We start from the raw sequence: 26804 nt of genomic DNA on the forward strand, positions 1-26804 counted from the left end.
GAGAGCATCGGGAAAAGTTTATTCCCTTCTGTGGTAATTCCAGATGATCTTGTTTAGCTTAGCTGGGGATAAAGGTGACATTTAAGAATAGCCTACTTTTTGCATGAAAAAAAAAATGGTGCGTCAAGATAGCTTTTTTTGGGGGAAAAGAAGTATTCTGAGTTTTGCAAAGCAGTCCCTATATTAGTACTGGCTTAGTTTTGGAATATATGTATCATCTTCATTCAGGAGTGCCAAAAAGATTTTATTTCATTTCAAAACTAATGAGGATATAGCTAAGAACTATAAATAATTTTGCATGTATAACATTTGGATCAAAGCTGAGTTTGTGCCTAATTGATGATCTCTTTGGGTTATGAAAAGATTCCTTTTCGTTAGGTGGCTTTCTGACTGTTAGATTTGACATATCCATGTGCATATGGGTATTAACAGGAGGCAGGCCAGGAGGGGGTAAATGTCTGGATCATTGCTACAGCAACAGTGGAGAGGCATTTCTGATTCAATCCATCAGAGATAACCATGGTACATTATCTGATGAATTTATCTTTGCTTATATTGTATAAATATGGAAAGGAATTCAATGTGTGTCTACCGTTTGATAAACATTCCACATAAATTACACATTTTAATTTCATTTATTTGTTGGGGACTATGAAAAGTGGAAATTTCATTGCATGCAAACTGCCATTCAGATTGAAGAATTAGCAGTTTCCTGAAAAGGTACATTACTTGTAAGAACGAAATTCATTTCTGTCTCAAGTGAGTCACTAGGGTTTGTATTGGGTTTTGAAAAGGCAAAAGTAGAGGGCAGCTCATTCTCGTGACTATACAGTTTGTATTTTATACTTCCAGGGCATTCCAACATTGTCATTGAGAATAAATCAAGTGCTAAAAAACCTCCTATCCTTTGACAACTTGAATGTCGTAGTTACCACACTATTTATATTTAAAAGAACTTGGCCTGATCTTTTAGCATTAGCATGCAGAACAGTCTCCATGATATTATCTTACCATATAATGACTCCAAAAAAATCTCACAGAGATTAATGGTGATAACATAATTCCAGAAAGTTGCCACTCTATATGTAGAAATATATTGGCAATAAAAACCAGTCACTGTGTGCCTTTCCCCAGTAGGGGATCTCTTACTTTTCTTTGATTTTTAAAGGCTTCAGATCAATAACTGGAGTGACATTATTAACAGCTCCCTCAACACCTTGGCCAGCACTAATATTAAATCCATTACACCTTCTGTTTGACATTTGCAGTACAGCAGAAAGTGCTGTAGATACAGTCACATTGTCTGGGGAACGGGGTTGCATGTGGGGTTAGTAAGATGGTTTCCCTCGCCTGACTTCTCAATTCAGTTCATTGATAGGAAACTTGAACCAATATTAAAAAAAAAAAAAATCAAAGAACACTAACCCACCCCAACAACCCTATATTAGATGGTAAATAATCTACCCATAAAAGTACATCTCATATCGAAGCAGTTTTTGAAACAAAATATTGACGTGATCCTCAGATAAACTTTTATTGTTATTCCTAAACATTTGTTACTCTAATTATATCACTTGTGAAAACTGTCTAATGATTTCAGAAGAATTGAGTTCCTGTAGAATCAGGAGCTGATCAAATTTATCACAGAACAGAGGCGTATGTAGAAACTGCAGATTATTTCCATTCTGGAAAATATTCAACTGCTTCAATTTTGCTTGCCTTTAAAATATCCAGGACATGGAGTAGGTGTAATAGCATAAAGATCATACTACAGCAATGATTATCTTCACCTCCCCATAACAGGCTAGACTTGCCTGAAACTTGAGACAAAAACACCTCTATTGTAGACCACAAACGGTTAACCATGCTGCTGTAGTTATTCTTCACCAAAAGTACTGTCTCATACATTTTGCTAAATTGTCTAAATCCTGGTGCAGTATTGATTTCTCCCTCTAGGAGCTCGCACCTATTCAATAAGCTGCAAGAACCTCTTGTCCTGGCTGAATTCCCTCTAAAGCAGGACCCAGGAACGTTACTCCTGATAGTGGTCCTACAGCTGGGAGCTGAGTGTTAGCTAGTGGGAAACAAACCACTGGAGACAGAAAGGAAATTTTATGTTAAAGTGAGAAACATGACAGGGAAAGTTGCCTGTGAGGTTAAGTGGAAAAGCAGGCTACCAGAAGCACGTACCTTATGATCTTATTTTAGCCAAACCAACCAACCAACCAACCAACCAACCAACCAACCAACCAACCAACCAACCAACCAACCAACCAACCAATCAACCAACCAACCAACCAAAAACCCCTACTACAAAACTATATAAGTGTTTAGGAACAGAAACAAAACCTAGAAAAATTGATATATAGTATATACACATGAATAGAGGTTATTTTAGGGTGTTGGTTGGTTTTTATTCTTTGTTTTTTGTATTCTCTGAACTTTTTTACCATGAGCATGAATTAATTTTATAATTGGAGAAAAATCAACCTGTTTTAGCGAGGAGGACGAGGGAGTAAAACAAGTTTACAACCTAACCTAAGGAATATTACTCTGCTTTCAAAATAGGGAGATTTTAAAAGTTCCTCCAGGATTTCTTGGAGGAGCTGTTTTTTCTGTTTAATAAGCATTAAAAAAATGCGGCACTGAAATTTATTGAAAGAAGAGGATAGCACTCATAATTCTAAGATTACAGAATCATTAAAAGTAATGAAAAAGATACACGTATATTTTGAAAAGGAAAATGAACCATCGGATGTCATGTTCCAGAGGTTCTGTGCTTCTCATGTCACAGGAGCCGGCAGGGCAGCCCTGAGTCATATCTTCAAAAATGTTTGGGTCAACCCCTAACTGGGCACCCTAGAACTTTACAACTTTTTAAACAAGGCCACGCGTTTATTTTTCTCATACCTGCCATAAGACTTCTTTAAAAAGAATATCAAGTTACTAAAAATAACTGTATATACATGTAAAATATTTATTTGAGATTGTGGTCAACAGATTGTTTTTTCCCCTCACTTTCTTGAAACTGGCTCAAGACAAGACACTCACAAGGCTGGCAGTTCAAAGAAATAGAATTCCTATTATGGCACAATATCACTGCCTTTTAGGCTAGTTTAGTCACTTATTTCCTTTTATCATAATGCCAAATGTTGTTTAGATTTCAGTTATTTAGTAATGCTACACTGAACACATCAGGGCTTCTGAAAAATTTCATACCTACTCGTCCCTTCATTTTCATAATCACCACATATTGATATCCCTTTCTAACCAAATTACACTACTATTTAAAAAAAAAATCCGTGGTTTACAAGAGTTTAAAAGATTATGATGCAATGAACAATAGTCTTCAAAAATGTCCTTTTGTGCTATTAAGAATTAGGAAATCTTGTTAAAATTCTTTCAGCTCTTAAGAAACATAAGCAGCTTTGGGATATAGTGCTTGCCATGAACTTTCGACGTAATTCCCTTGGAGCAAAGCTTTAGTTAAAGGTAGCACCTACACTGCTTTTCAGAATTTGAGCAGTCAGTCCTGATTGCCTTTTTGAGCCACACATGGAAAATCGCCCCACACCACAGACTTTTAAAGGAAGATAAGTTTCACATTCTCTAATGGTGAGAGAGACTCTCCATCAAAGAAGAGAAACGCTTCTTATAGGACTCTTTTTACGAGTCCAAGTTGTTAAGAAACGTAGAAAGCAGGTTTCCATTTTATTCATTAGGATGACGGCACAAGGAAGGCTGGGAAGGCAGGGGAGAACAAACTCCAGCAAATTTTCAATTGCACTTCAACGTTAAATGACAGAGTAACTTTAAAGGAGATGTGTTGTTCTAAAATCCAGAATTAAAGGATTTCCAGTGAGGGCTGCGTACTTACAGTGCACCTAGAGTTGTTTTATGCATACTGGTACTTCATAGAAGGCATGGGGTTTATCAGAGTTCTTATACTCAATCCTAAACCAGTTTGATGTGTGACTCTTAGGCTATCCTAGCAGACTGGTTTACAGGCTGTGGATTTTTTCCCCTCCTGATCAAAGTCTCTTCCGAGAGACAAGTTACCTAAAGGTGTTTGCGGAGACATCAAGCTCTGTATGAATCAACAGTGTAAACTGGCTACTAAGAGGACCGAATTCAACCTTAGGCTGCATTAACAGAAGCATAGTAGCTTAAACTGAGAAAGGTGACAGTTCCACTGCCTTGTACTAGTCAGAATATATCTAGAGGGCTGCACTCAGTTCTCAGAACCGTATTTTTCTAGGGTCACCAACCAACTGCAACACAGCCAGGAGAGGGAGGGTGCGGTGGTGGAACATGCCATTGAATAATGGTTGTGGAATTAGGGTTGTTTGACCTGAAAAGGCGAAGGAAGGGAGGATTTGGTGTATCTGACTTCATATATTTGAGAGGCTACAATGGGAAAGAAGGAGTAAATATGTAATGTGGTCCCAGAGGGCAGACTTGGGATCAGAGGGGAGAAGTTGCAGCCAAGTAGATTTTGGCTCCATGTTAAGAATAACTTCCTGTTAGAGCTGCTCACCAATGGAGTAGGAAGCCTTATATGTTCATTAACTTCCTGTCAGGAGCAAGTTCCAGCAGAGACTGCAAGGCTATCTGTTGGTTTTGCTTTAAAGAGAAGGCTGCATAGATTGGGGATTGGATTAAAGGACTGTTCAAGATCCTTTTCGAGAGTCTGGGATTCAGTCCACTTTCCGAAAGCCTTAGTTCATAGGAAGGTTTATAAACTTGAATTCTTACACACTGAGTGTTTAAGAGTCATGAGCAACCCAGGGTCCCTAATCCAACTCCAGAATGAAAAGAAAACTATTTTCATGTTCTGCTTCTCAAATATGCCCAGATATGAACATTCTAAGGACTAAAAAAGCTCTCATTGATATATCTATTCAGAGAAGTCAGTCAGCTATGGTATTAGCATATATGAACCCCCCTCCTCCAACAAAATTTTCATTTTTATGGTAAAAGGTAGTCTTAAATACTCTCTTTTCTCATGCATGGGGCTTACTGGAGAAGGGTACTCACCAACGATAAGAGAATTAACTGCAGCTTGCCCTACAAGCTGCAGTTAACTTAAATGACAAAATACGGATTGATTCTAGATGGAGTACTTCCAAAAGAGGCAAATGTGTTTTTTCCCTTCTGTGTGAGCAAACACACTGTGATGATTTCTAAGCAGATCAAATTAACGTATTTTCTTAGAAGTATGTAGAGTTATTTTAATGGTAAGTTCTTCCATTTTCCTATGAAATGCTTTTGTGCTGTGAATCTGTTTTAAAACAACATACCACGCATCTTGAGAGTACAAAAATAATTTCCTAAGTAAGCAAATAAAACTTTGTACTTTAAACCAGGCCTTGATTCATTAAAAATCTTAAACTTCTCATGAGAAAAATTAACATTTAAACCACTGCTGCTTGGCCAAGCACTCCACCACACAAGAATATGAAATATCTCCTCTAAAAAAGTACAAAAAGGACAAAACCACAAATGTGGAACTTCAATTAATTTAAAGCCCCAATCAGCAAAGAATAAATCCTTCGCAGATCTAATTACCAGCGCTCTCGGAAGACCCAGGCCGACCAGCCAATCTTCCCCGTGTTTGAACAGCTTGATGAACTAGGGGACTGATGGATATCAAGTCATTTTGTTTAATTTATAAATGGATTTTCCCCTAATACTTAAATTATCATCAGTACAACACAATGAAAATGGGAACATTCTGAATGCAAAGTCTATAAGAGTCCTGGAAAGAATCCCAATGAGGAATGTCACCTCTGTTCATTCCTCTATACAATTGATCTAATTAAATACTGAGGGTGGAAAGGCAGTTTAAAATGTAGCCATTTCTGTTTTCTTTTTAGCTTAACTTATCTGTTCACATCTTTCAAGTACCTTCTGATGCTAAAAAATAAAATAAAATAAATAATAATAAGGAACCGAGATTTCTGCAAGTTCCTACTATTTTTAATTTAGCACAAGCTAATATTCAAAGAGTCCCTGCCATAGATTTTGCTGAATAATAAATAAATGCATTATATCTAGCCATGGTAACAATAAAAGGCAGAGGGCTTCCCGAATCTGAACCTTTTCCTCCAGTAACTTGACAGAGAAACTAAAGGAACTAGTGCTTCCTCTATGTATTGTTCTATAGAAATTAGATCTCTGGATTACACTTATTAAAATGTCTCCTTATTTTCAAATACCTTCCTTATTTAATTACTGCATGAGACAGAAAGCTGCGTGGAATTGTTAAATACTATTAGACCTATTTATAGTCTCTTCACACTGGCAACTTGAGTGCAATTGTTGGCAAAGGTCCTGCCCACCAACCCACACGTTGGGACTACAATTCCCACCTGGCTCAGGGGTCTCTGACTGGGAGGAGGAAGACGCTGAGCTGGCTCCGTCCTCAGTGGTGCCCTGTGAGAGCAGACCCCGCCCAGGCGGGAGCTTCATGCCCAGCTGCTCTGCCATCTCCACGTGGTCCCCGGGGTGGACATAGTCAAAGACGCTGCTGCCTGTCAGCTCCACCTAGAGGGGGGAAGAGAAAGAGTGGGAAAGAACTGTGTCACAGGCTTTTCCATTTTCAAATTCTGCACCACCGTGATTTGGATTCTGAGCAGAACAGGAAATATATACGCAGCCCCCAGAAGCACTCCTTGCTCTAAGTCGTTCTCCTCAAATGCTTAAGGATTCTTGAAATTGAAAGAAAAATCTTTTGCATGTGTTTATTTAGCCGTTGTTTAGGCCAGTGTTTTCTCATACACTGTTGTTTGCATAAAGCAAAACCATTCATTCCGTGATATGTGGATGAGTCTGCCTTGAGTTCAGCTGTTTATCCACGTATCACACATCATCAATGCTTGTATGTTCCGTGTCAACAGGATGATTGACTGAATCCTACAGTTTTCTCATTGATAAATTTGGGCTTTGTATTGAAATAACCAGAGATAAGAGATGAACATTTTCTTTGAAGTACACAGATTTCCAAGATGCACATTTCTACGTATCAGCTTCTTTTTATGTAAATTTAAATGGGAGAAGTGCTGCTTACAAATATATGCAAAGGCCTAATGTTTTCATTAAATATTACTCATTAGCTCTGTAATCATATGGAGAATTTTCCATGCAAAAGAGGTCAGCTGGGGTCTGAGGCAGCCATTTTTTTTTCTGCTAGTATCAGCTTGTTTTGCCTTCAATCTAATAAAATTCATGGTACAAATCTCCTTGAGGGCTTTAAAAAATGTTTTATTTTGTATACTCTTTGTTTTAGGCTGACTCTCAAGGCAGAGAATGAATATGAAATATCAGAAAAGAGGCCAGCCTGAAATGGAGGCACTGCTCATTTTAATGCTGTCAGACATGGCCCCTGTCTCGTCCTGTGCTATATGAGGGCAGAAGTGGCTGGTCAGGATTGGCCTTACTTCTGTACTCTTCCGATGCTATAACTCTTACCTCCTTCCAAGAATAGCTATAATGCTCCTAAAATAGTGTCGTTGGGTTATAGGTACCATGACAGGGAGAGATGTGTCAGCCACGGAACAAGAAAAAGCTCTTTGCTGGGTCACTAATGGGTTTCCCAGTCCTCTAGAATTTAATGGTCTCAGGCCAGCTATGATGTACCACAGAAACTGCCAGAAGTTCAGATGATCACAAGTTTCTTGGTGGATATTTACCTAAAACCACTTCCTACCTCATTTGTCTTTCCCGTGTAATTGGCAGGATCGCTTCAAATTCTACCTGAATGCCTGCACCCTTTTTCCTGCCAAGAAGGAAGGCAGGTGGTGGGCGAACCGTCACAGAGAACATAATACCCAGAGCAATAATTATCCCCAGAACTCCAAGTCCCAGTAAAATGATCACATCTACTCCCACCACCATTTGATTAAAATCTTAACAGGCTACACATCTTCAACATCTATCAATTAACAAAGGTATAGCCAGAAAAATGGGAGGCTAAATTCAGTTTGGCTAATAGCTATTCCTGAAAAAGGCTCGCATAACTTTTACCGAAAATGAGGTACTTTCTCTCTGTTATTAAATTACACTCTCCTACTGTATTACCCGACTACTGACTCTATCATTTTACAATAACTATTTTCTCCATTTGATATTGTTACAGAGCGGAAATCAGAATTCATAAGTGATCAGTTCCTACCCTCTGGGAGGGAGGGATTACATGGAAATAATCCCTTTAATGTGTGCCTTGCCTCTAAGCATTTCACACAGCAGTAAATGGGTAAGCTGACTTTGAGCAATTAAGAAATTAAATGAAACTAATAAAGTGTGTGTTTTAATATTTCTTGATGGTTATTTTGTTTGGGGATTACTGAATATGAGGAAGTCACTTTCATTCTGCATGGAGTCTAAGTGCAGCACTTCAATAAATATTTCTGTCACTTTTCTCAAACTCCGAGTCTTTCTTTAATACTGAAATGTGCCTTTTGGCACAGACCACCGGTTGTGATAAGATGACAACACAGGTAGGAGATACAACAGAATTTTAGGGGTGCTGGTTATTGAATATTCATGTAAGCCAATCTTATGGAGAGGAAGAGTAGGTCACTGTCTCCATAGCCTGATTTACTGGGATGTGCAAGCATTTCTTTTCCATAAAATAATGTCTCTAGTGTAGCACATCTAAAGTCAGACTCAGTCACAGTGTCCATGGCACAGTGAAGACCTTATCCTCCAGTGACCTCATGGGATCTTGCACCAAGATACCCCAAAGTCCAATAGTGGCTGGCAAGGTTGACATTGAGAATTTGACCCTTTCATACTCATCGTGCATGTATTGTAGTCAAGGTCACATGTAGAAGAAAGCAAAAATACCTGGAATCACAAACCAACTTGGAGATCAGATTTTTTTCCTCCCTGCTGTGTGACATTGGATAACTCATTTAACCTCTCTGGGCTTCAGTTTCCTATTCTGAAAGGGGACAGTATTGCTGCTTTGAAGGATTCTGGGGGGCATCACTCACATTGTATTTTATGTGGATGGCACCCCCTGGAGTACCACTCCAAAGGAATGGTGCAAGGCAGCGGCCTGACAGCTGGGATGAAAACAAAAGTTGGACTATCTGCCTCACAGCTTAATTTTGAATTCAATGAATTCAAAAGAAATGCATAAGAAATCACTTTGTGAGAAATAAGCAGTGCAAACTGTCTGCTGTTGTCACTGCTGTTTGGTGGATGAGAATGGATGACACACAGACATGTATATTCCTGTGTAACTCTGGTGAGGAGTTCTTAGGGTTTGTGTGGTCACTTTCGGACATTGCTTTAATCAGTGGGGTGGGGGGAACAGCAGAGGTGATGCATGCTGAGCTTCAACTACAACAACAATATTAGCAGATACCTACCACTATGTGTAAGTACTTTGCATACTTTCCTTTAAATCTTCAAAACAACTTTTTGAACTGGCATGATCATCCCAATTTTACATCATCATCTTCATCACATCTCATATTCATCTATCACTTGCACCATTTTTCATGCTATTTTCACTTCACTTAGTTCAATTTTAGAGCTAGCAAAGACCTTCAAAGACATCCATTAATACCCCTTACTTAATAAGTAAAACCTTTTTGGTTTTGAGAAGTTGCGAGGCTTGTTTAAGTTTGTCCTGCATTTAGAAGCAGGGCTGTAAGCCCACTGGCTAACTCTCAGTTCTATACCTTCCTCACTAAACCCTTGTCTGATGTTCCACAAATGACACACCTGAAGGGCAGACTGGGCAGGAAACCAGAGCCTTGCTAAAGTGACTCTTGCTCCATGGGGTCATTCCCTGAACAACACCTCATCTACTACAGTCACAACCAGCAAGACTGAGGGTCAATCCTACCCACTGACATGTCAACAGCAATCAAGGCTCAATTAAAACAAGAGGGTTCACACACGCACACAAAGGACACCCATGGAGAACCTGGCTCAGGTGACCAGGAAGACTTGTGTCACCATGCCCCAAAGGACACTTGCCACATAAGGTCATTCTGCCAAGACTAAGAGGTATGACATATCTAACTAATGCATAAAAACAAACAAAGGGAGTCAACAAAAATGAGGAGACAGAAAAACATGTCCCAAATGAAAGAACAGGACAAAATTTCAGAGAAACACTAAACGAAATGGAGACAATCAATCAGATACAGAGTTCAAAACACTCATTCTAAAAATGTTCAATAAACTTAGGGGAATAATAGATGAACTCAGTGAGAACTTCAACAAACAGAAACCATAAAAAAGAACCAGTTAGAAATAAGGAATACAATAACTTAAATGAAGAATACATTAGATGGAATCAACAGCAGATTAGATGAAGCAGAGGTCCAAATCAGTGATTTGGAAGACAAAGTATCATAAAACACCCAATTGGAACAGCAAAAATAATTTAAAAAAATGAGAACAGTTTAAGATACTTCTGGGACAACATCAAGCATAATGACATTTGCATTATAGGGGTACCAAAAGGAGAAGAGAGAGAGAGAGAGAACAAAGAGCTATTTGAAGAAATAATGACGGAAAACTTCCCTAACCTGGAAAAGGAAATAGACATGTAAGTCCAGAATGCACAGAGTCCCAAAGAAGAAGAACCCAAAGAGGCCCACACCAAGACACATCATAATTAAAATGCCAAAGGTTAAAGACAAACAGAAAATCTTAAAAGCAGCAAGAGGAAAACAATTTTTTACCTACAAGGGAGCTCTCATAAATCTCATAAGACTGTCAGCTGATTTTTCAACAGAAATTTTGCAGGCATGAGGGATTAGCATGAAATATCAAAGTGATGAAAAGTAATGACCTACAACCAAGATTACTCTACCCAGCAAAGCTATCATTTAGAATTGAAGAACAGGTAAAGAGCTTCCCAGACAAGAAAAATCTAAAGGAGTTCATCACCACCAAACCATATTACAAGACACGCTATAAGGACTAGGAGAAGAAGAAGGAGAAGGAGGAGGAGGAGGAGGAGGAGGAGGAGGAGGAGGAGGAGGAGGAGAAGAAAAGATAAAAAATATGAATAATAACATGGCAACGGCTACATACCTATCAATAATTACTTTAAATGTGAATGGATTAAATGCTGCAATCAAAAAACATAGGGTGTCTGAATGGATAAGGAAACAAGACCCATACATATACTGGCTACAAGAGCCCCACTTCAGATCGACACACACACACAGTCTGAAATTAAAGGGATGGAAAAAGGTATTTTGTGCAAATGCAAACAAAAAAAACCAAAACACCTGGTATAGCAATACTTATATTAGACAAAACAAAAAGGGGCATATCATAAAAATACAGGGATCAATCCAATATAAGGATATAACTCTTGTAAACATTTACACACACAACACAGGAGATCCTAAATGTATAAAGCAAATATTGACAGACATGAAGGGAGAGATCGACACTAATATAGGCATAGTAGGGGATTTTAACACCCCATTGACACCAATAGATAGATCATCCAGATAGAACATCAACAATGAAAGAGTGGCCTTAAATGACACATTAGAGTAGATGGATTTAGTTGATATTTTTTGAGCATTTCACTTCAAAGCAGCAGAATATACATTCTTTTCAAGCACAGATGAAACATTTTCCAGGATAGACCAGATGTTATGCCACAAAACAAGCTTCAATAAATTTAAGTGGAAAGAAATCATATCAAGCATCTTCTCTGATCACAATGATATGAAACTAGATATCAATTACAAGAAGAAAATGAAAAAACACACAAACATATGGAGGCTAAATAACATGCTACTAAACAATGAGTGGGTTAAACAACGAGATTAAGGAAGAAATCAAAAAATACCTAGAGACAAATGTAAGTGAAAACAAAATGACTCAAAATCTATGGGACACAGCCAAAGTAGTTCTAAGGGGGAAATTTATAGCATTACAGGCCTACCTCAAGAAGCAAGAAAAATATCAAATAAACAAACTAACCTTACACCTATAGGAATTAGAAAAAGGAGAACAAACAAAGCTTAAATGAGTAGTGGGAAGAAAATAATAAAGATCAGAGTGGAAATAAATGAACTAGAATCTAAAAAAACATAAAAGATCAATGAAACCCAAATCTGATTCTTTCAAAAGATAAACAAAATTGGTAAACCTTCAACCAGACTCATCAAGAAGAAAAGAGAGAGGACCCAAATAAATAAAATAAAAAATTAAAAAGGAGAAGTGATAACTGATACAACAGAAATACAAAGAATTATATAAAAAAACTACAATTACATGCCAACAAATTGGACATCCTAGAGGAAATGGATACAATCCTAGAAATATACAATTTTCCAAGACTGAATCAAGAAGAAACAGAAAATATGAACAGACCAATAACTACTAAAAAAATCAAATCAGTAATAAAAAAAACTCCCAACAAAAGTGCTGCACAAGATGGGTTCACAAGTGAATTTTACCAAACATTCAAAGAATTAAAACCTATCCTCAGAGTAGTCCAAAAAATTGAAGAAGAGATAAAGCCCCCAAGCTTATTTTCAAGGCTAGCATTACCCTGATTCCAAAACCAGACAAAGATATTACAGCAAAAGAAAATTACAGGCCAATATTCCTGATGAACATAGACGCAAAAATCCCCAACATAATATTAGCAAACTGAATACAACAATACATTAAAAAGATCTCACACTATGACCAAGTGGGATTTATTCCTGGGATGCAACATTGGTTTGATATCTGCAAATCAATTCATGTGATATACCACATAAACAAAATGAAGGATAAAAGTCATATGATCATATTGATGCAGAAAAAGCATTTGATGTTTTTTGAGTATTTCACTCCAAAGCAGCAGAATACACATTCTTTTCAAGCACAGATGGAACATTTTCTAGGATAGACCACATGTTACACCACAAAACAAGTCTCAATAAATTTAAGAAGATGGAAATTATATCAAGCGTCTTCTTCCATATCAAGCAACAAAATTCAACCTCCATTTATGATAAAAACTCTAAGCAAGTGAGGGATAGACGGAACATACCTCAACATAATAAAGGCCATACATGACAAACCCACAGCTAATATAATACTCAATGGTGAAATGTTGAAAGCTTTTTCTTTAAGATAAGGAATAAGACAGGATGCCCACTTTAACCACTTTTATCCTAAAGAGTTATCCAAAAATCTATTAGAACTAATAAGTGAATTCAGTAAAGTGGCAGGATACAAAATTAATATTTGGAATTCAGTTGCATTTTTGTACACCAATAATGAAGTATCAGGAAAAGAAATTAAGAAAACAATCCTATTCATAATTGCATCAAAAAGAATGAAATACTTAGGAATAAATTTAACCAAGGAGGTAAAAGACTTGTACTTGGAAAACTGTAAGACTTTGAAGAAGATACAAGCAAATGGAAGCGTATACTGTGCTCATGGACAGGAAGAATTAACATCATTAAAATGCCCATATTGTTAAAAGCAATCTACATATTCAGTGTAATCTCTATCAAAATACCGATGACATTTTTCACAGAACTAGAAGAATTAATCCTAAAATTGATAGGGAACTGCAAAAAACCCTGAATAGCCAAAGCAATCTTGAGAAAGAACAAAGTTGGAGGTATCACTCTACCTGATATCAAAGTATATTATGAGGCTACAGTAGTTAAAACAGCATGGTACAGCCATAGAAAGTGACACATGGATCAATGGAACAGAATAGAGAGCCCAGAAATAAACTTACGCCTATGTGGTCATTTAAACTATGACAAAGGAGGCAAGAATATATAATGGGGTAAAGGCAGTCTATTCAGTAAATGGTGTTGGGAAAACTGGACACACACATGCAAAAAAAGAAAATAAACTAGACCACTTTCTTATACCATTTACAAGAATAAACTCAAAGTGGATTAAAGATTTAAATGTAAGACAGAAACCATAAAATTCCTACTAGAAGAAAACGCAGGTAGTAAACTCTCTGACGTTGCTCTTAGTAATATTTTTTCTGATATGCGTCCTGGGGCAAGGGAAGCAAAAGAAAAAAATAACCAAATAGGACTACATTAAAATAAAAAGGGTTTTCACAGAGAAGGAAACCATCAACAGAACAAAAAGACAACCTACTGAATGGGAGAAGTATTTGCCAGTGAAATATCTGACAAGGGGTTAATATCTAGGAAACAAGCAAATAAAATGGAAACAAGCAAATTAAACAGAAACAAACACATAGATACAGAGAACAAATTGATGGTTGCCAGTTGGGAGAGGGGTTCGAAGACCAGCTAAAAAAGGTGAAGGGATTAAGAAGTACAAATTGGCAGCTACAAAATAATCATGGGGATGTAAAGTACAGTATAGAGAATATAGTCAGTAATATTGTAATAACTGTATGGTGTCAGGTGGGTACTAGATTTATTGGGGTGATCACTTCGTCAGTTATACAAATGTCTAATCACTATGTTGTACACCTGAAATTAATGAAATGCTCTATGTCAACTGTAATTTAAAAAAAAAAACACAAAAAACCCCAGAAAAGGACAGAGGAGCTCAGAGGTCCCTGCTCAGTCTGCAAATGTGCTACTCAAGAGGTGGTAGGTTAGGTCAAGCTGACTTTGAACCAAATATTGGCCTTTTCTAATATTCAGGTTCTTCCTTCTCTTATGAAGATTGACTAGGTAAGACACTTAGAACTAGCCTGCCACTAAATTTTGTGTCTCAGAATAGACTGCAAAAATTAAGATGGGTGGGGGGATTTTTTACTCCATGAGCAGACATTACTTCATGTCAGCTTGAAATAGGAAAACTAAAGAATGCCAATATTCACAGAGTTATAATTAGGTGCCCTCAAATCCCCAGTTATCAGCTCTTCCAAAACTTTTGCCCGCTGTAAACTAGGACTAGGGTCTTGTACATAGCAGGTCTATCATAAATGTTTCCTGAACTCATAAAAAATGGATATTTAGGCCTGAAATAAATCTGCTTTATCTGTGCTTGATTTGGAAAAGTTTACATTTGTTCTTTTATATCATTTATGGCATTATTATTAAAGCATTATTTACTTTGTAAACTGAGTTATAATATAGCAAACATCATGTGTTCATTCCCAATAAGTATTTGCCACGGGCATTGAGAACTATACCTTCTATAGATGCCAACTGAGTTTAACTGAGGATAGGACTGTATCAATGTGAGGAAACAGCAGGTTTTAAGGAACTCTAAGAGAATAGGGACATCTTTTATAGCCATTTCCCCCCAATTTATGATAGAACTGTGGTTAGTTGGTTAGTTTGCTAGTTCATTATCTGAATTTTCACATATTTTCATAAAAAGAATTATTTCTAAACCATCCCTTCAAATCACCAACAGTAGAAATTAAGAGAAATGTCATTTTATATTGATTATTTGCCCCATCGTCAATCTCTAATTATAATCTACTTGATGGAAAGGTATAGCTTTCCCTTTCCACTAATATTCTGTTCTTTTAATTAGTACAAATTGCATTATAAGGCAAATGTGAGAACCTCTTTGTTTTATAGTAAACACAATCACTTTATATGGTGGTACAAACAAACAATCATGTTCTGTTTATTAAACTCAAGAAACAGACCCAGAGGACTTTCAATTCCCCTACCACGAGAAGGAAAATCATGGCTCTTTTGAACCTTGTTTACTGGATCCACCTTTACTCCAGCTGAGTGACTCTAAAGAGAAATTTCTCTCTGACACTAGAAAACAGCTGAGAATGGATAAGGGGCAGGAGATAGGCAATGAGTAATAAGTATTTTTGCTTCAACTCCTTTCTCTCTGTCTTTCCCCATTCAATGCTATCATAGATTCCTCCAGGACAAACCATCGCCACTAGTGCCATCCCTCATAGAAGGTAAAACACATGGCCTTCCTCGAATTTATTTCACATTCTGTTAGCTTGCATGTAATTTGCACACTAGACACAGTTGATTTGGTAACTCTGAAGTTTCCTAGGAAAAAAATGTAAATTTATTATACAGTGGTTTGAGTTGACTTTTCCATGTCGGGTCATTGTACCCTGCTGGTAGATAGCATGGGGCACTGATTTGTCTTTTCATACATCAAGCAAGCATGTCAATAGCCTTTGCTTGGCCCCCTGGGGTGCGCAAATACTTTTTGACCACAGCGATGTACTAACAGGACGAATCATTGAATTCAGTGTTCCCTTGATTGAAAGGGTTTATGAATGAGGAGTAGGCAGCAATAGTTCCAGTCATCTCCATATTGCAACAACTTAAGAGGATACCTTTTAAAGAAAGATCACAAAACCTATTTATTTCTATCTTTTAAAATATTTCAGTTTTAGGAATAATAGAAAGTTTATTTTTAGCACATAAAAAAGGTCATTCAAAAACTGTCACCTAAGGTAAAATTTCCTAAACCTTTTGTAAGGTGGTGGTGTTGTTTTTCTTAAAAAAAAACAAAAAAACAAAAAAAAACACACCAACTTTTTGAGGGAATTGAGATTACTGAGAGGATTGGAGGTGCTATTTGTTAAACTCTTTTTCAGGAGTCCTTTTGCAGCCAGGCCCCACTCCCACAGGGGATGACACCATATCTGGATAGAAGGTTGTGCTTGAAAGAGGAATAAGTCAGTGGCAAGTAGTTCTGAAAACTAACTCTCAGGTTAGTCTTTCAGATCTACCATGAGACCCTGACATCCCGGTTAGAAAATCCTGACCCGGGATAAGATGGAAATTCTCTCACAATGGCAGGTTATGATTTGTAGTTTTTTTGGAGGGTCACATTTATATTATTGAGGGATCATAAAATGATAAAAGAATAAAATATAATAAGATATGATAGCTTGATTAGCATAGGTTTTCTTTGGATTTACTGGTATCTTAATGCCATCTTCATAACTTCCTACATATTGCAGAACTCTCCTGAATATTTATGAACTGTTTTGACAGAAACTTGATGTTCTTTACTGCTCTGTCTCATTCTATGTATTTGCTGACTTATCTGAAGAAAAACGCATAAAAGCATTGGGTCTGTTACAGAAATACATGTATAAATTAGTAGAACAAGAAGAAAGAAAGGTTCTATATCAGAACCATGAGGCAGAATGAAAAATCCTTCCAGTGTCATCAAATAAGAAAAGGAATCCACTCTCTTCTTATAGATATGGTAATAGAGCCTTCCCTTAGAAAAATTTGAACTAAAAGATAATCATATTGTAGGTTTATCTTCAGAAATAAACATTTTGACTCCTTTGGGAATCAGTGAGGCCAAGAACTTTTTCTTTTTTTTCAATTCTTTTTTTTTAAATCTACTTTTCTATAACCCCTGGAACACCTGATTTGAGAATCTGCAACCAAAGTACCCAAAGAGAATGCTGCACAACCAGTTCTGAACTTTGATTAAGAAGTGTCAGAAGATAATTCCAGTGGATTTCCTAGTTGTCAGAGAGGAAAATGGAAAAGGCAGGCTGTTGAAGTAGTGGACCACAGAGGAAATGAACAAATTGCAGACATGATTCAAACTTAAGCACAGTTATTTGGAATGGTATGTTTGCCTTTATGATTATCATTGCCAATAGTTGAATTGATCAATCAATAACCAACACTGATTGCTAAATATTCAAAAGTGTTAAATGGGTCATTACAGAGACTCAGATTCCAATTGAGCATATTTAAATACTTCTAGAAACAGTCTGTATATAAAACAGATCCAGACTTTGAAGTCTCCCCCATTTTTTTTCTGCTTAAGAAATGGATTATGTGTTGTATTTCATTTTTTCTTGTAATCAGGGTGCAGATATTTCTCCATCACCCCACATCAGAGAAGCAGTGGTTTTAGGATAGTCTTGATATGTCAATATCCTATTATTTTCATTAGGAGTATCCATTAAAAGAAGAACCTAGAGAATGCTGTAATACTGAGGGCCATTACATCACAGGAATGAGCCCAAGGATTTGTGAAAGGGATTATATCAAGAAATTTTAAAACCTTGCTTTAAAAGGTTCCTAAAGTTTTGAAGTTTTAAAGTGTCTGTAGGGCAGGAAAGGCCAACTTTTTAGTATTTATCACAGTGCTGGAAAGGAAAGACTGATGCAATTGGAGGTTACATCATAGTAAAATGTGAAATGATGCCAAGAAAGAAACATTAACAATCTGAAAACTAACTGTAGAAGGGAGCTTCTCCGAAGATCAAATGAATAGTAAGATGTCATTTTCAAAGCTTCTTCATTACCGTGGTGGTAAGGAGACCAATCAACATAAAATATTTGATATTGGCATAGTTAATCCATTATTCTGAAATTTTGCATGGTTCAATATTTGTCATTTAAATCTGAATCCACAGTGAGATGCATGTTATGCGTAGCCAGACTTCAGTAACAATATATCTCAATTTTTGTTTGTTTTTGTTATTCTTATAGTGAATTTTGTCCTCTTCCTTTTGGTCATGTGACCATGAAAAAGTAGAAAATGCTTGTAAGTTAAGATTGAAATTTAAATCTTTCCCTGATTCTGGAACAGCCCTTTTATTTTAAAGGAGAGTAAATAGATAAGGCAAACAATAATTAATTATGCGGTTGAGTTTTCCAATTTTTTTTTGGAAAGTTACACAAGGTATTTTATTTTGTTCTAGTCATAGTGGAACAACATGGTTGATAGGACTAAACCTGGATATGCTTAATGCACATAAATAATACCACACACAGATAATAATACATAATAAGACACACACAAATAATATAATTAATCACTCCTGATTATGTTTGAAGGGGCTGCTCTACGATGGAAGATTAGCAACATCAGCCCTCACCAGGAGCTACACCACATTGTTTAAATTATGCTGTTGAGAAACAAAAAAATAACAAAACTGGAAAGTTTTAAAAAAGATATTTGGTGGTATATTTCAAGAGATCTTTATGTTTAAGAGAAAGCAAAACAAAAGGAGGATCCTGCTTAACTGACATTTTGGTTTCTCAGATTGGAGCATTAAGTTGACGCCATAACTGCTATATTTGAAATAATTGGCTCTCCTCCATGTCATTGTGAGGGTTCTTGAAAAAATCCTATCCAAGAAAATCACAAGGTGTACAAAAATATTTTAGCCATTCTAGAAAGTGGGTGGTTATCCCATGCCAAGAAATTAATAACCTAATGAACAGAAGAGGAATAAAATACTCTGTGCTGTGATCAATTACTGACCCTTCCAGAATCTTCCCAGTTGATAGGTTTTATCACAACTTGGGAACTTCCTGAATGCCATGTGGGTCTAGTGTATAATTTATTCCTAATGAATTACCATGATAAAAAGGCCTAATATATTTCTATTTTGTTTTGGCCTTTGTAACTACCAACTGTGGTAGGGTTTGAGGTTATTTTCTATGAAGCAAGTCAATACCCTGCACACTCTCTAGGTTCTATTTTAAAGGAATAAGTTAAATTCACAGCTGTTTAATAACAGAGTGTGGAGTAGTCTTGTTAGAATAGGGAATGTAAATAGAATTGGCAAGTAGAGAAAATGAGTCAAAAGAAATGAGTAATTCCAGACGCTAAAAGCAGCACCATGTTTCTTAAGACATTTGGTGAGGGAATCTGGTGGTGGTAAGGAGAGCAAACCCTTTTGGGAATCTGATAAATTCTATGTTCTGTCTCATCAGATAAATGCTCTGATAGCACACATATAATTTGGTATGTTATTTCAGGGGTTTTAGACATCCCTGAACTTTATCCGTGAATATTCTCTAGAGCCATGCTGTCCAGTATGGTAGCCACGTGAGGCTCTTAAGCACTTGAAATGTGGCTAGTCTGGATTAGAACATGCTGTAAGTGTAAAATAACATCAGGTTTCAGACTTAGTACAAAAATTAAAAGAATGCAGAATGTATTATTTTATAGTGATTACACATTAAAATAATATTTTGGATATGTTAGAATCAATGAAATGCGTTATATTAAAATTAATCTCACTTGTTTGTTTTTACTTTCTTAAATGTGGCTGCCAGAAAACTTAAAATTGCACATGTGGTTGGCTATATATTTCTATTGGACAGAGCTGCTGTAGAACCATAGAATCCCTGGGGTAGAAGAACATGAAGTATTAGAATGCCATGAAGATGATATTAAAGGGAACAAGTGTGAGAGAATAAAACATAATAGAAATAGAGGAATGTGTTTAGAATGAAAGGACTGAACATTTATTTATTGTAAAGGAAGATAATTTATTACAGGCAGGAGAAGAGGTTGCATCTCCCGAGCGGGAGGGGGGTCTCGAATGGGGGTGCCCACTGGCTAAGGCAAAAGGCTTTTACTTTTATTTTTTTTATTTTTTATTTTTATTTTATTTTATTTTTAATTTTATTAGTTTCAGGTGCACAAGACAAGGTAATACTTAGACGTTCATCATTTATATCCCTCACACTGTGGACCTCCCCTCCCCCATCCCCCCATCCACTATCCCTCCGACCTCGCACCGAGCCATCACATTATATATATAAAATTATAGTTGGTATTCATTATTGTTCAGCTTCAGGAGTGCAGTGCAGTGATCAGGCATCTACAGCATCCCTGAGGTGGTCTCCCAAATGGGACCTGTGTCCATCGGATACCCTACGAAATCTTTACAACATTATTGATTATGTTCCCCAAATTAATTTTCAAAAACCCTGAGGCCATCTTGTGGTTACCGACTGTTTTCTAATCCCCTCACTTTCCCCCTTATCCCCTCCCCCACCCATCTAACAACCCTCAGTTTTTCCTCTTTGTCCCCAAAACTGTTTCTGATTGGTTCATTCACTTATTCTTTTCTTTAGATTCCGCATATAAGTGAGATCATATGGTACTTGTCTTCAACCTACAATTTAATTAAAAGACTTGTGTCAATCAAGTATTTATCTTTATTTATTCTTTGCGAGACATTGGATTTGGATTATGGGGATAAAAAGAAACATTGCAACTCAGCACCTGCCCCCAGCTTACTTAAATCCCCTTTGGAGAGATAATACAAACACAAAGTTACATGACATGACAAAAATATATGATAGCACAATGTAGTATACGATTAATTTTCTGTATGAGCATTCTAAATGATTGACTCTCAAATTTTTCAAGATCCTTTGAGGACTTCCTTAAAATGTACAGTCAGGTTCCCAGAGATTCTGGTTCCATGGACGTGGGGTATGCCCAAGATTCTATATTTCTAAGCAGTTCCTGGGTGATGGTGATAGTGCTAGTCCATGGTCCACACTTTGAGTTACATTGGTGTGGATAAATCCAGAGGTGGCAGTGAACCAAAAGTGTTTGGGAGGGCAACTCCTATGCTGGTTCCACACAGAGAAGAGAATGAGAAGGGATTGCTAGCTTTGATGAGAAGATGGGAGCAATACAAGACACAACAGGGTCCCAAGTACTCTGGAGCTTAGAAGGGCAGGGTGGTATGCTACACCTTGGGTTACACCTAGGACATTGGGAAAGCATTAGGTAGAGGCTTGATGAACACCAGGTGATTGATTTTGACCCCAAGGAGATGGGTCTATGCTAATGTTCATCAACTTTTTTTTTTCCTTTTAAAATACCAAAGAGAGTGGCTGAATGGTTCAGTTGGTTAGAGCACGAGCTCTGAACAGGGTTGCCGGTTTGATTCCCACATGGGCCAGTGAGCTGTGTCCTCCACAACTAGATTGAAGACAATGAGTTGCCACTGAGCTTCCAGAGGGGCGGCTGGCTGGCTCAGTTGGTTAGATCATGAGCCCTTAACAACAAGATGGCCGGTTCAATTCCTATATGGGATGGTGGGTTGCGCCCCCTGCAACTAAGACTGAAAGCAGCGACTGGACTTGGAGCTGGGCTGTGGCCTCCACAAGTAGATTTAAGGACAATGACTTGGAGCTGATGGGCCCTGGAGAAACACACTGTTCCCCAATATTCCCCAATTAAAAACAAATTTAAAAAAGTACTGAAGAACAGGTTCAAAAAAATCACTTACAGGAACTGTTATGTTTTGGGTTTTTTTTTTGCAAGTCTGTAATTTAAAGACAATTGTGTTCTATAGACATAGGCTGAAATAAGTGCCACAATTGGAGTTAACTTCTTGCTCCACGTACTGAAGCCCTGGATCTAAGATTCTCATCTCACTTGTTCTCATATCTGGCATCATCTAAACTGTTAATGGTCGATGGTTTGTTTCCCGTGGGTGAACACAAAACCCATGGACACTTTGCAATTTTTAATTTAGCTCCTTCCTTCTCCTAAGAGACTTTAGAAGCTTTGTTGTCTTTTTACCTGACCATGCTTCCAGCAATAGAGGTGTTACCCAACTTCTCTTAAGAAGGCATTAAAAACTCAAGATGAGAAGCAGCTAGTTAATGCTGGACAACCACAAAACTTCAAGATGTCTGATCTTCTATTCCAACACCAAATACCTTGGGTCTCTGCACTTTTCCTTGTCATCTAGAGATGGTGGTATGGCTCAGTAACTGAAAGACTCACAGTTTTGCTCTAGGTTGTGAACCAACAGCCAGTTATAATAAACACGACTTCCATAAAATAAGCACTGATACTTTGGAAATCACACAGACGAATCACTTATAGTGTACTTTACTGATTTTAACTAAATTTACCCATTCATTTGACCAGCTTTCCATATAGTTATTAAAACCTTCAAGTTTTACCATACCCCATCAGTTTTGCTTTAAAAATCAATAGAAGAACAAAAAATATATCGGTTGAGAAAGGTTGGGGTGGCTGAAAACTTATCAAAAGTAAAATTGGATTAAGAGTCAATCAAAATCCAACCGTGAATTTATCATTTCAATGAATTTCAATGAATGGTTTAAAATCTGTTTGAAATCTATTTGAAAATGAATATATAATAATATAGACATATCTCCTTTTCAAAGCCAGTATTGTCAGATGTATTCTGAACATTATAATTCATGAACAGAGTAGATGACTATTTGAAAAGTATTAAAATGAGCTGACTTTTCAATACAAGTGTCTTCACAATAAGTTTTTCTATCCTAGGCAATTCAGAAATGTAGACAATTGTGCTAGAAAAATAATATGTATTGTAATATTCATTGTACAGTAGTAGTGTAGTAAGTGGCAATTTTGGACATTACAAGAGACACAAGGATTATTTTCTGTGATTGCACAGAGAATACTTGGATTTCTTGTGAAGCTTTTGCATTGGAAATGAGATTCATCAGCCTGCACGGGGCAGGGTTAGAGCCCTTAGCAACATGCTTATTTTGTAGAAGGTCACTCAATAATAACTTCCTCTGCCCTCCAAGCTTATTAAGACTGACTGGCATATATTAATGAAAACACCTGATTCTCCAACCATAAAACCCAGACAAAGACTTTATTTTAATATTAAGGAAGGAACCCTTAATTAGCAGGGTTTCAAAAATGTCAGCTTCTTCTATTAGCTGTTCTGGTCCATCAAAGCCATAATCCCTACTGTCAAATTTCATCACATGATAGACAGTTTGCTGGCTGTCTTTTTTTTCCTTTTACTGATCACACTGACTGAAGCTTTAAATTTTTTTTTTTATTTTGCCATCACATTTAACAACTCATTGTGCATTTGCCTGTTACACTCTTGATGCTACTGCTTTCAAAGAATCTTAGCACATGTCAGCTCCAAAGGGTGGGGGGAACACAGCAGAAACACAAGTATTACATATGAATACATACGCATTCTTAGACATATAATTAAGGATTCTTGGAAGCCCTGAGCTTCTATTGATCGCATTCGTGAGTATGTAAAATTGCTGTCCCCAAAACACAGACAAATAAAACAGTCTCATAGATGATTTCTCATTTTTGATGTGTCAAAGAAAAGCGGGCACATTCTGAGGAAGAACCCAAGATTTTTTTTTTCATTTATTGGGGTGACAATTGTTAGTAAAGTTACATAGATTTCCGGTGTACAATTCTGTATTACATCATCTATAAATCCCATTGTGTGTTTACCACCCAGAGTCAGTTCTCCTTCCATCACCATATATTTGATCCCCCTTACCCTCATCACCCACCCCCCACCCCCTTACCCTCTGGTAACCACTAAATTATTGTCTGTGTCTATGAGTTCTTGTTTCTCATTTGTTTTTGTCTTGTTCTTTTGTTGTTTTGGTTTATATACCACATATCAGTGAAATCATAGGGTTCTCTGCTATTTCTGCCTGACTTATTTCACTTAGCATTATACTCTCAAGATCCATCCATGTGTCACAAATGTTCCTATATCATCTTTTCTTACCGCCGAATAGTATTCCATTGTGTATATATACCACAACTTCTTTATCCATTCGTCTATCGAAGGACATTTTGGTTGTTTCCATGTCTTGGCCACCGTAAACAAAGCTCCAATGAACATTGGAGTACACGTGTCTTTATGGATAAATGTTTTCAAATTTTTTTGGTAGATACCCAGGAGAGGGATTGCTGGGTCATATGGTAATTCTCTTCCTAATTTTTTGAGGAACCTCCACACTGCCTTCCATAACGGCTGCACCAGTCTGCATTCCCACCCCAGGATTTTTAAGATAAACATTCGGCATTATTAACCATTAACCTACCTGCCTGTTGCAAGGAATTCATTAGAGCAACTATAATTTTGCGTTGCCCTTTTGAAGCAAGCTAAAATGACTGCACCCAGCAGGACAGAATAAACACGTAGCTCTTCAAGTAGTTGTGTTTTAACCTGATTCAAAACATTTACTGTTGATTAAATCCTTTTGCAAATTGAAAATTTCATGCTCTCCATACCAAGAGGAATACGAAAACACAAAACAAAATCAAAACAAGGATGACTCAAGGATTTCAGTGGCAACTTTTGTGGCGACTCAACTGTAGCACTTTCTTTACCCATAAAAGAACAAGAATGCCTCAAGGGTAACAATTTTAGTGTTTACGAATGAGTTATGACAAATAAAAGCTGGAGAATGGGCTGACAGAGATGGCTTGCTCCTGGAAGACTTAACGGCTAAAGACTCGGAAGCTCAGCACCATTCCTTTTCATGAAGACAATGGGCTTCATCACAGAACACAATGTATTTTCTTAGCTCACCCATTTGGCACCACTTGAAGCAACGGGTAAACTGCATCCATTTTTGTTAGCACCTGGGTATTTATTTCCCCCCATTTTTACTTGAACAATTTTCCTTTTGGACTCTGAGGCCAGAAAGGCTATCCCTCTTGTAATTATGCATATCCTTTACTTATCGCATCCATTTCTTTCATGTGGAACCACCCAACTCCTCCCTGAGAGGTTCAAGACAGCTGTCCTGAGAGGAGCTGGGGTGATCTCAAATCCCCGTGCAAAATGCTCAGGGCTTTTCATTTTAGTGACATTCGCTTGGTTCCTTTATACTTGGGAAATCTTTTTGTTTCTACCACTGACCATCCCTTTGATTTTTCTCAGCATCTATTCTATTGTCTCAACAACCCTACATAACCATGGACACAGCACAAAGCCAGATAATCCCAATTTCAAGTCACTAATGAGTCATTATAACTGTAATGCTACTTTTTTGCTTCCTTAGATGAAATAGAGATTGTTGAAGGTACGTTTCCTGGTAACCTATTAGTTGAATTTACAGCCAGCTCTTCCATACTATCTAATGACTATGGGTGACTTCCACAATTACTGTTAAGTCTCTTGTTCTAATTTTAATTGCATCATTTAGAAATGAAGTCCTGTATTTGAGACTGATGAATTCCTGCCTTTTCTCCCAAGATAGCTTGACAAACAGGTATGTTTCTTGGACTAGAAACATTTTATCAGTTATTTGGTAGAGCTGGGTCCAGTTTTATGGCTAATGGTTTAGGCAAAGTGGGCTATGTTCCAAAAAGTTTTATAATATTTACTTTTACACACTCTTAATGGAGAGTATTGGTTATGAACACAGACTCTAGCTAGAGCAAGTTACTCTACTCTCTCCTTTACCACAAAAATAAAGATAATGATTACCTACCTTAGTGTTGTCAACCTTAAATGAGATAATGCATGCAATGTGCCAAATAAAGCATATGGCATACATTGAGTGATCAATGAATGTAACTGTATATTAATTCACTGGACTGTGAGCTTCCTGAGGGCAGAAGCCATATGTCATGCGGGGAGTCATGTGGGGCACCCTGCTCGCTGCGCCATGTGTCATGCAGGGTGGCATGTGGCGGGGTCTCTACTCCCGCTCCCCACATAAGAACGCAGGACATGGTGAGGCCAAAAAGGAACACCCATGGAGCCATAGATAGGGGAGTCATATGACAATAGTCTCGCTGGCGGCTCCGTTGAAGAAACAGGAAACCAGGAGCCACACGATCTACAACCTGCCGTCCACTTCTCTGAAATCCACAACCCGCACTCCGCCGTGCTAACTGCAATCCACTCTTGCTAGCTCAGCCACCATCTTCTTGCTAGCCCCCATTTTCTGCTAGCGTAGCCACAACAGTTATATTAGTGGCCAATGGCTCACTGGTTACAGCTGATGGTCAACTAGCCACAGCTGATGGCCATCCAATCACAGTTGATGGCCATTTACTACCTGAGCCAGCACCTTTCCACGTGAGGCCAAGAGCCTGGAAACTGGTCTCTGGGGCTCTGTCCCCACACCATGTTTGTCTAATTCACTGCTACTACTCCTGGTACATAGTAGGCGCTCCAAATATATTAATCAAACGAATGAATAAATGAGCAAGTAAATAAATGGAATTATAATTTATTGAAAAATAAGCTGATTCAGTAGGGTTTGGTAAGTGAAGTCCCAGCATGATATGGGGGCTTATCTATTATGCTTATCTCTTCATTAGCAGAAGCCGTG

General features: G+C 37.4%; 1 protein-coding gene across 19 annotated transcripts in view; it reads right to left on the minus strand.

Annotated features, from left to right (window-relative positions):
• Positions 1–26804, minus strand: part of NPAS3 (neuronal PAS domain protein 3) — an 850867-nt gene that overhangs the window by 114064 nt on the left and 709999 nt on the right. For all 19 annotated transcript variants that reach the window (XM_081050527.1, XM_081050528.1, XM_081050526.1 and 16 more), the window contains one exon: positions 6372–6546. In XM_081050527.1, the coding sequence (XP_080906653.1) occupies positions 6372–6546 (175 nt within the window). The remainder of the gene's footprint in view (positions 1–6371; positions 6547–26804) is intronic.

Source organism: Rhinolophus hipposideros, assembly GCF_964194185.1.
Source record: "Rhinolophus hipposideros genome assembly, chromosome: 5".
NCBI classification, from domain to species: domain Eukaryota; kingdom Metazoa; phylum Chordata; class Mammalia; order Chiroptera; family Rhinolophidae; genus Rhinolophus; species Rhinolophus hipposideros.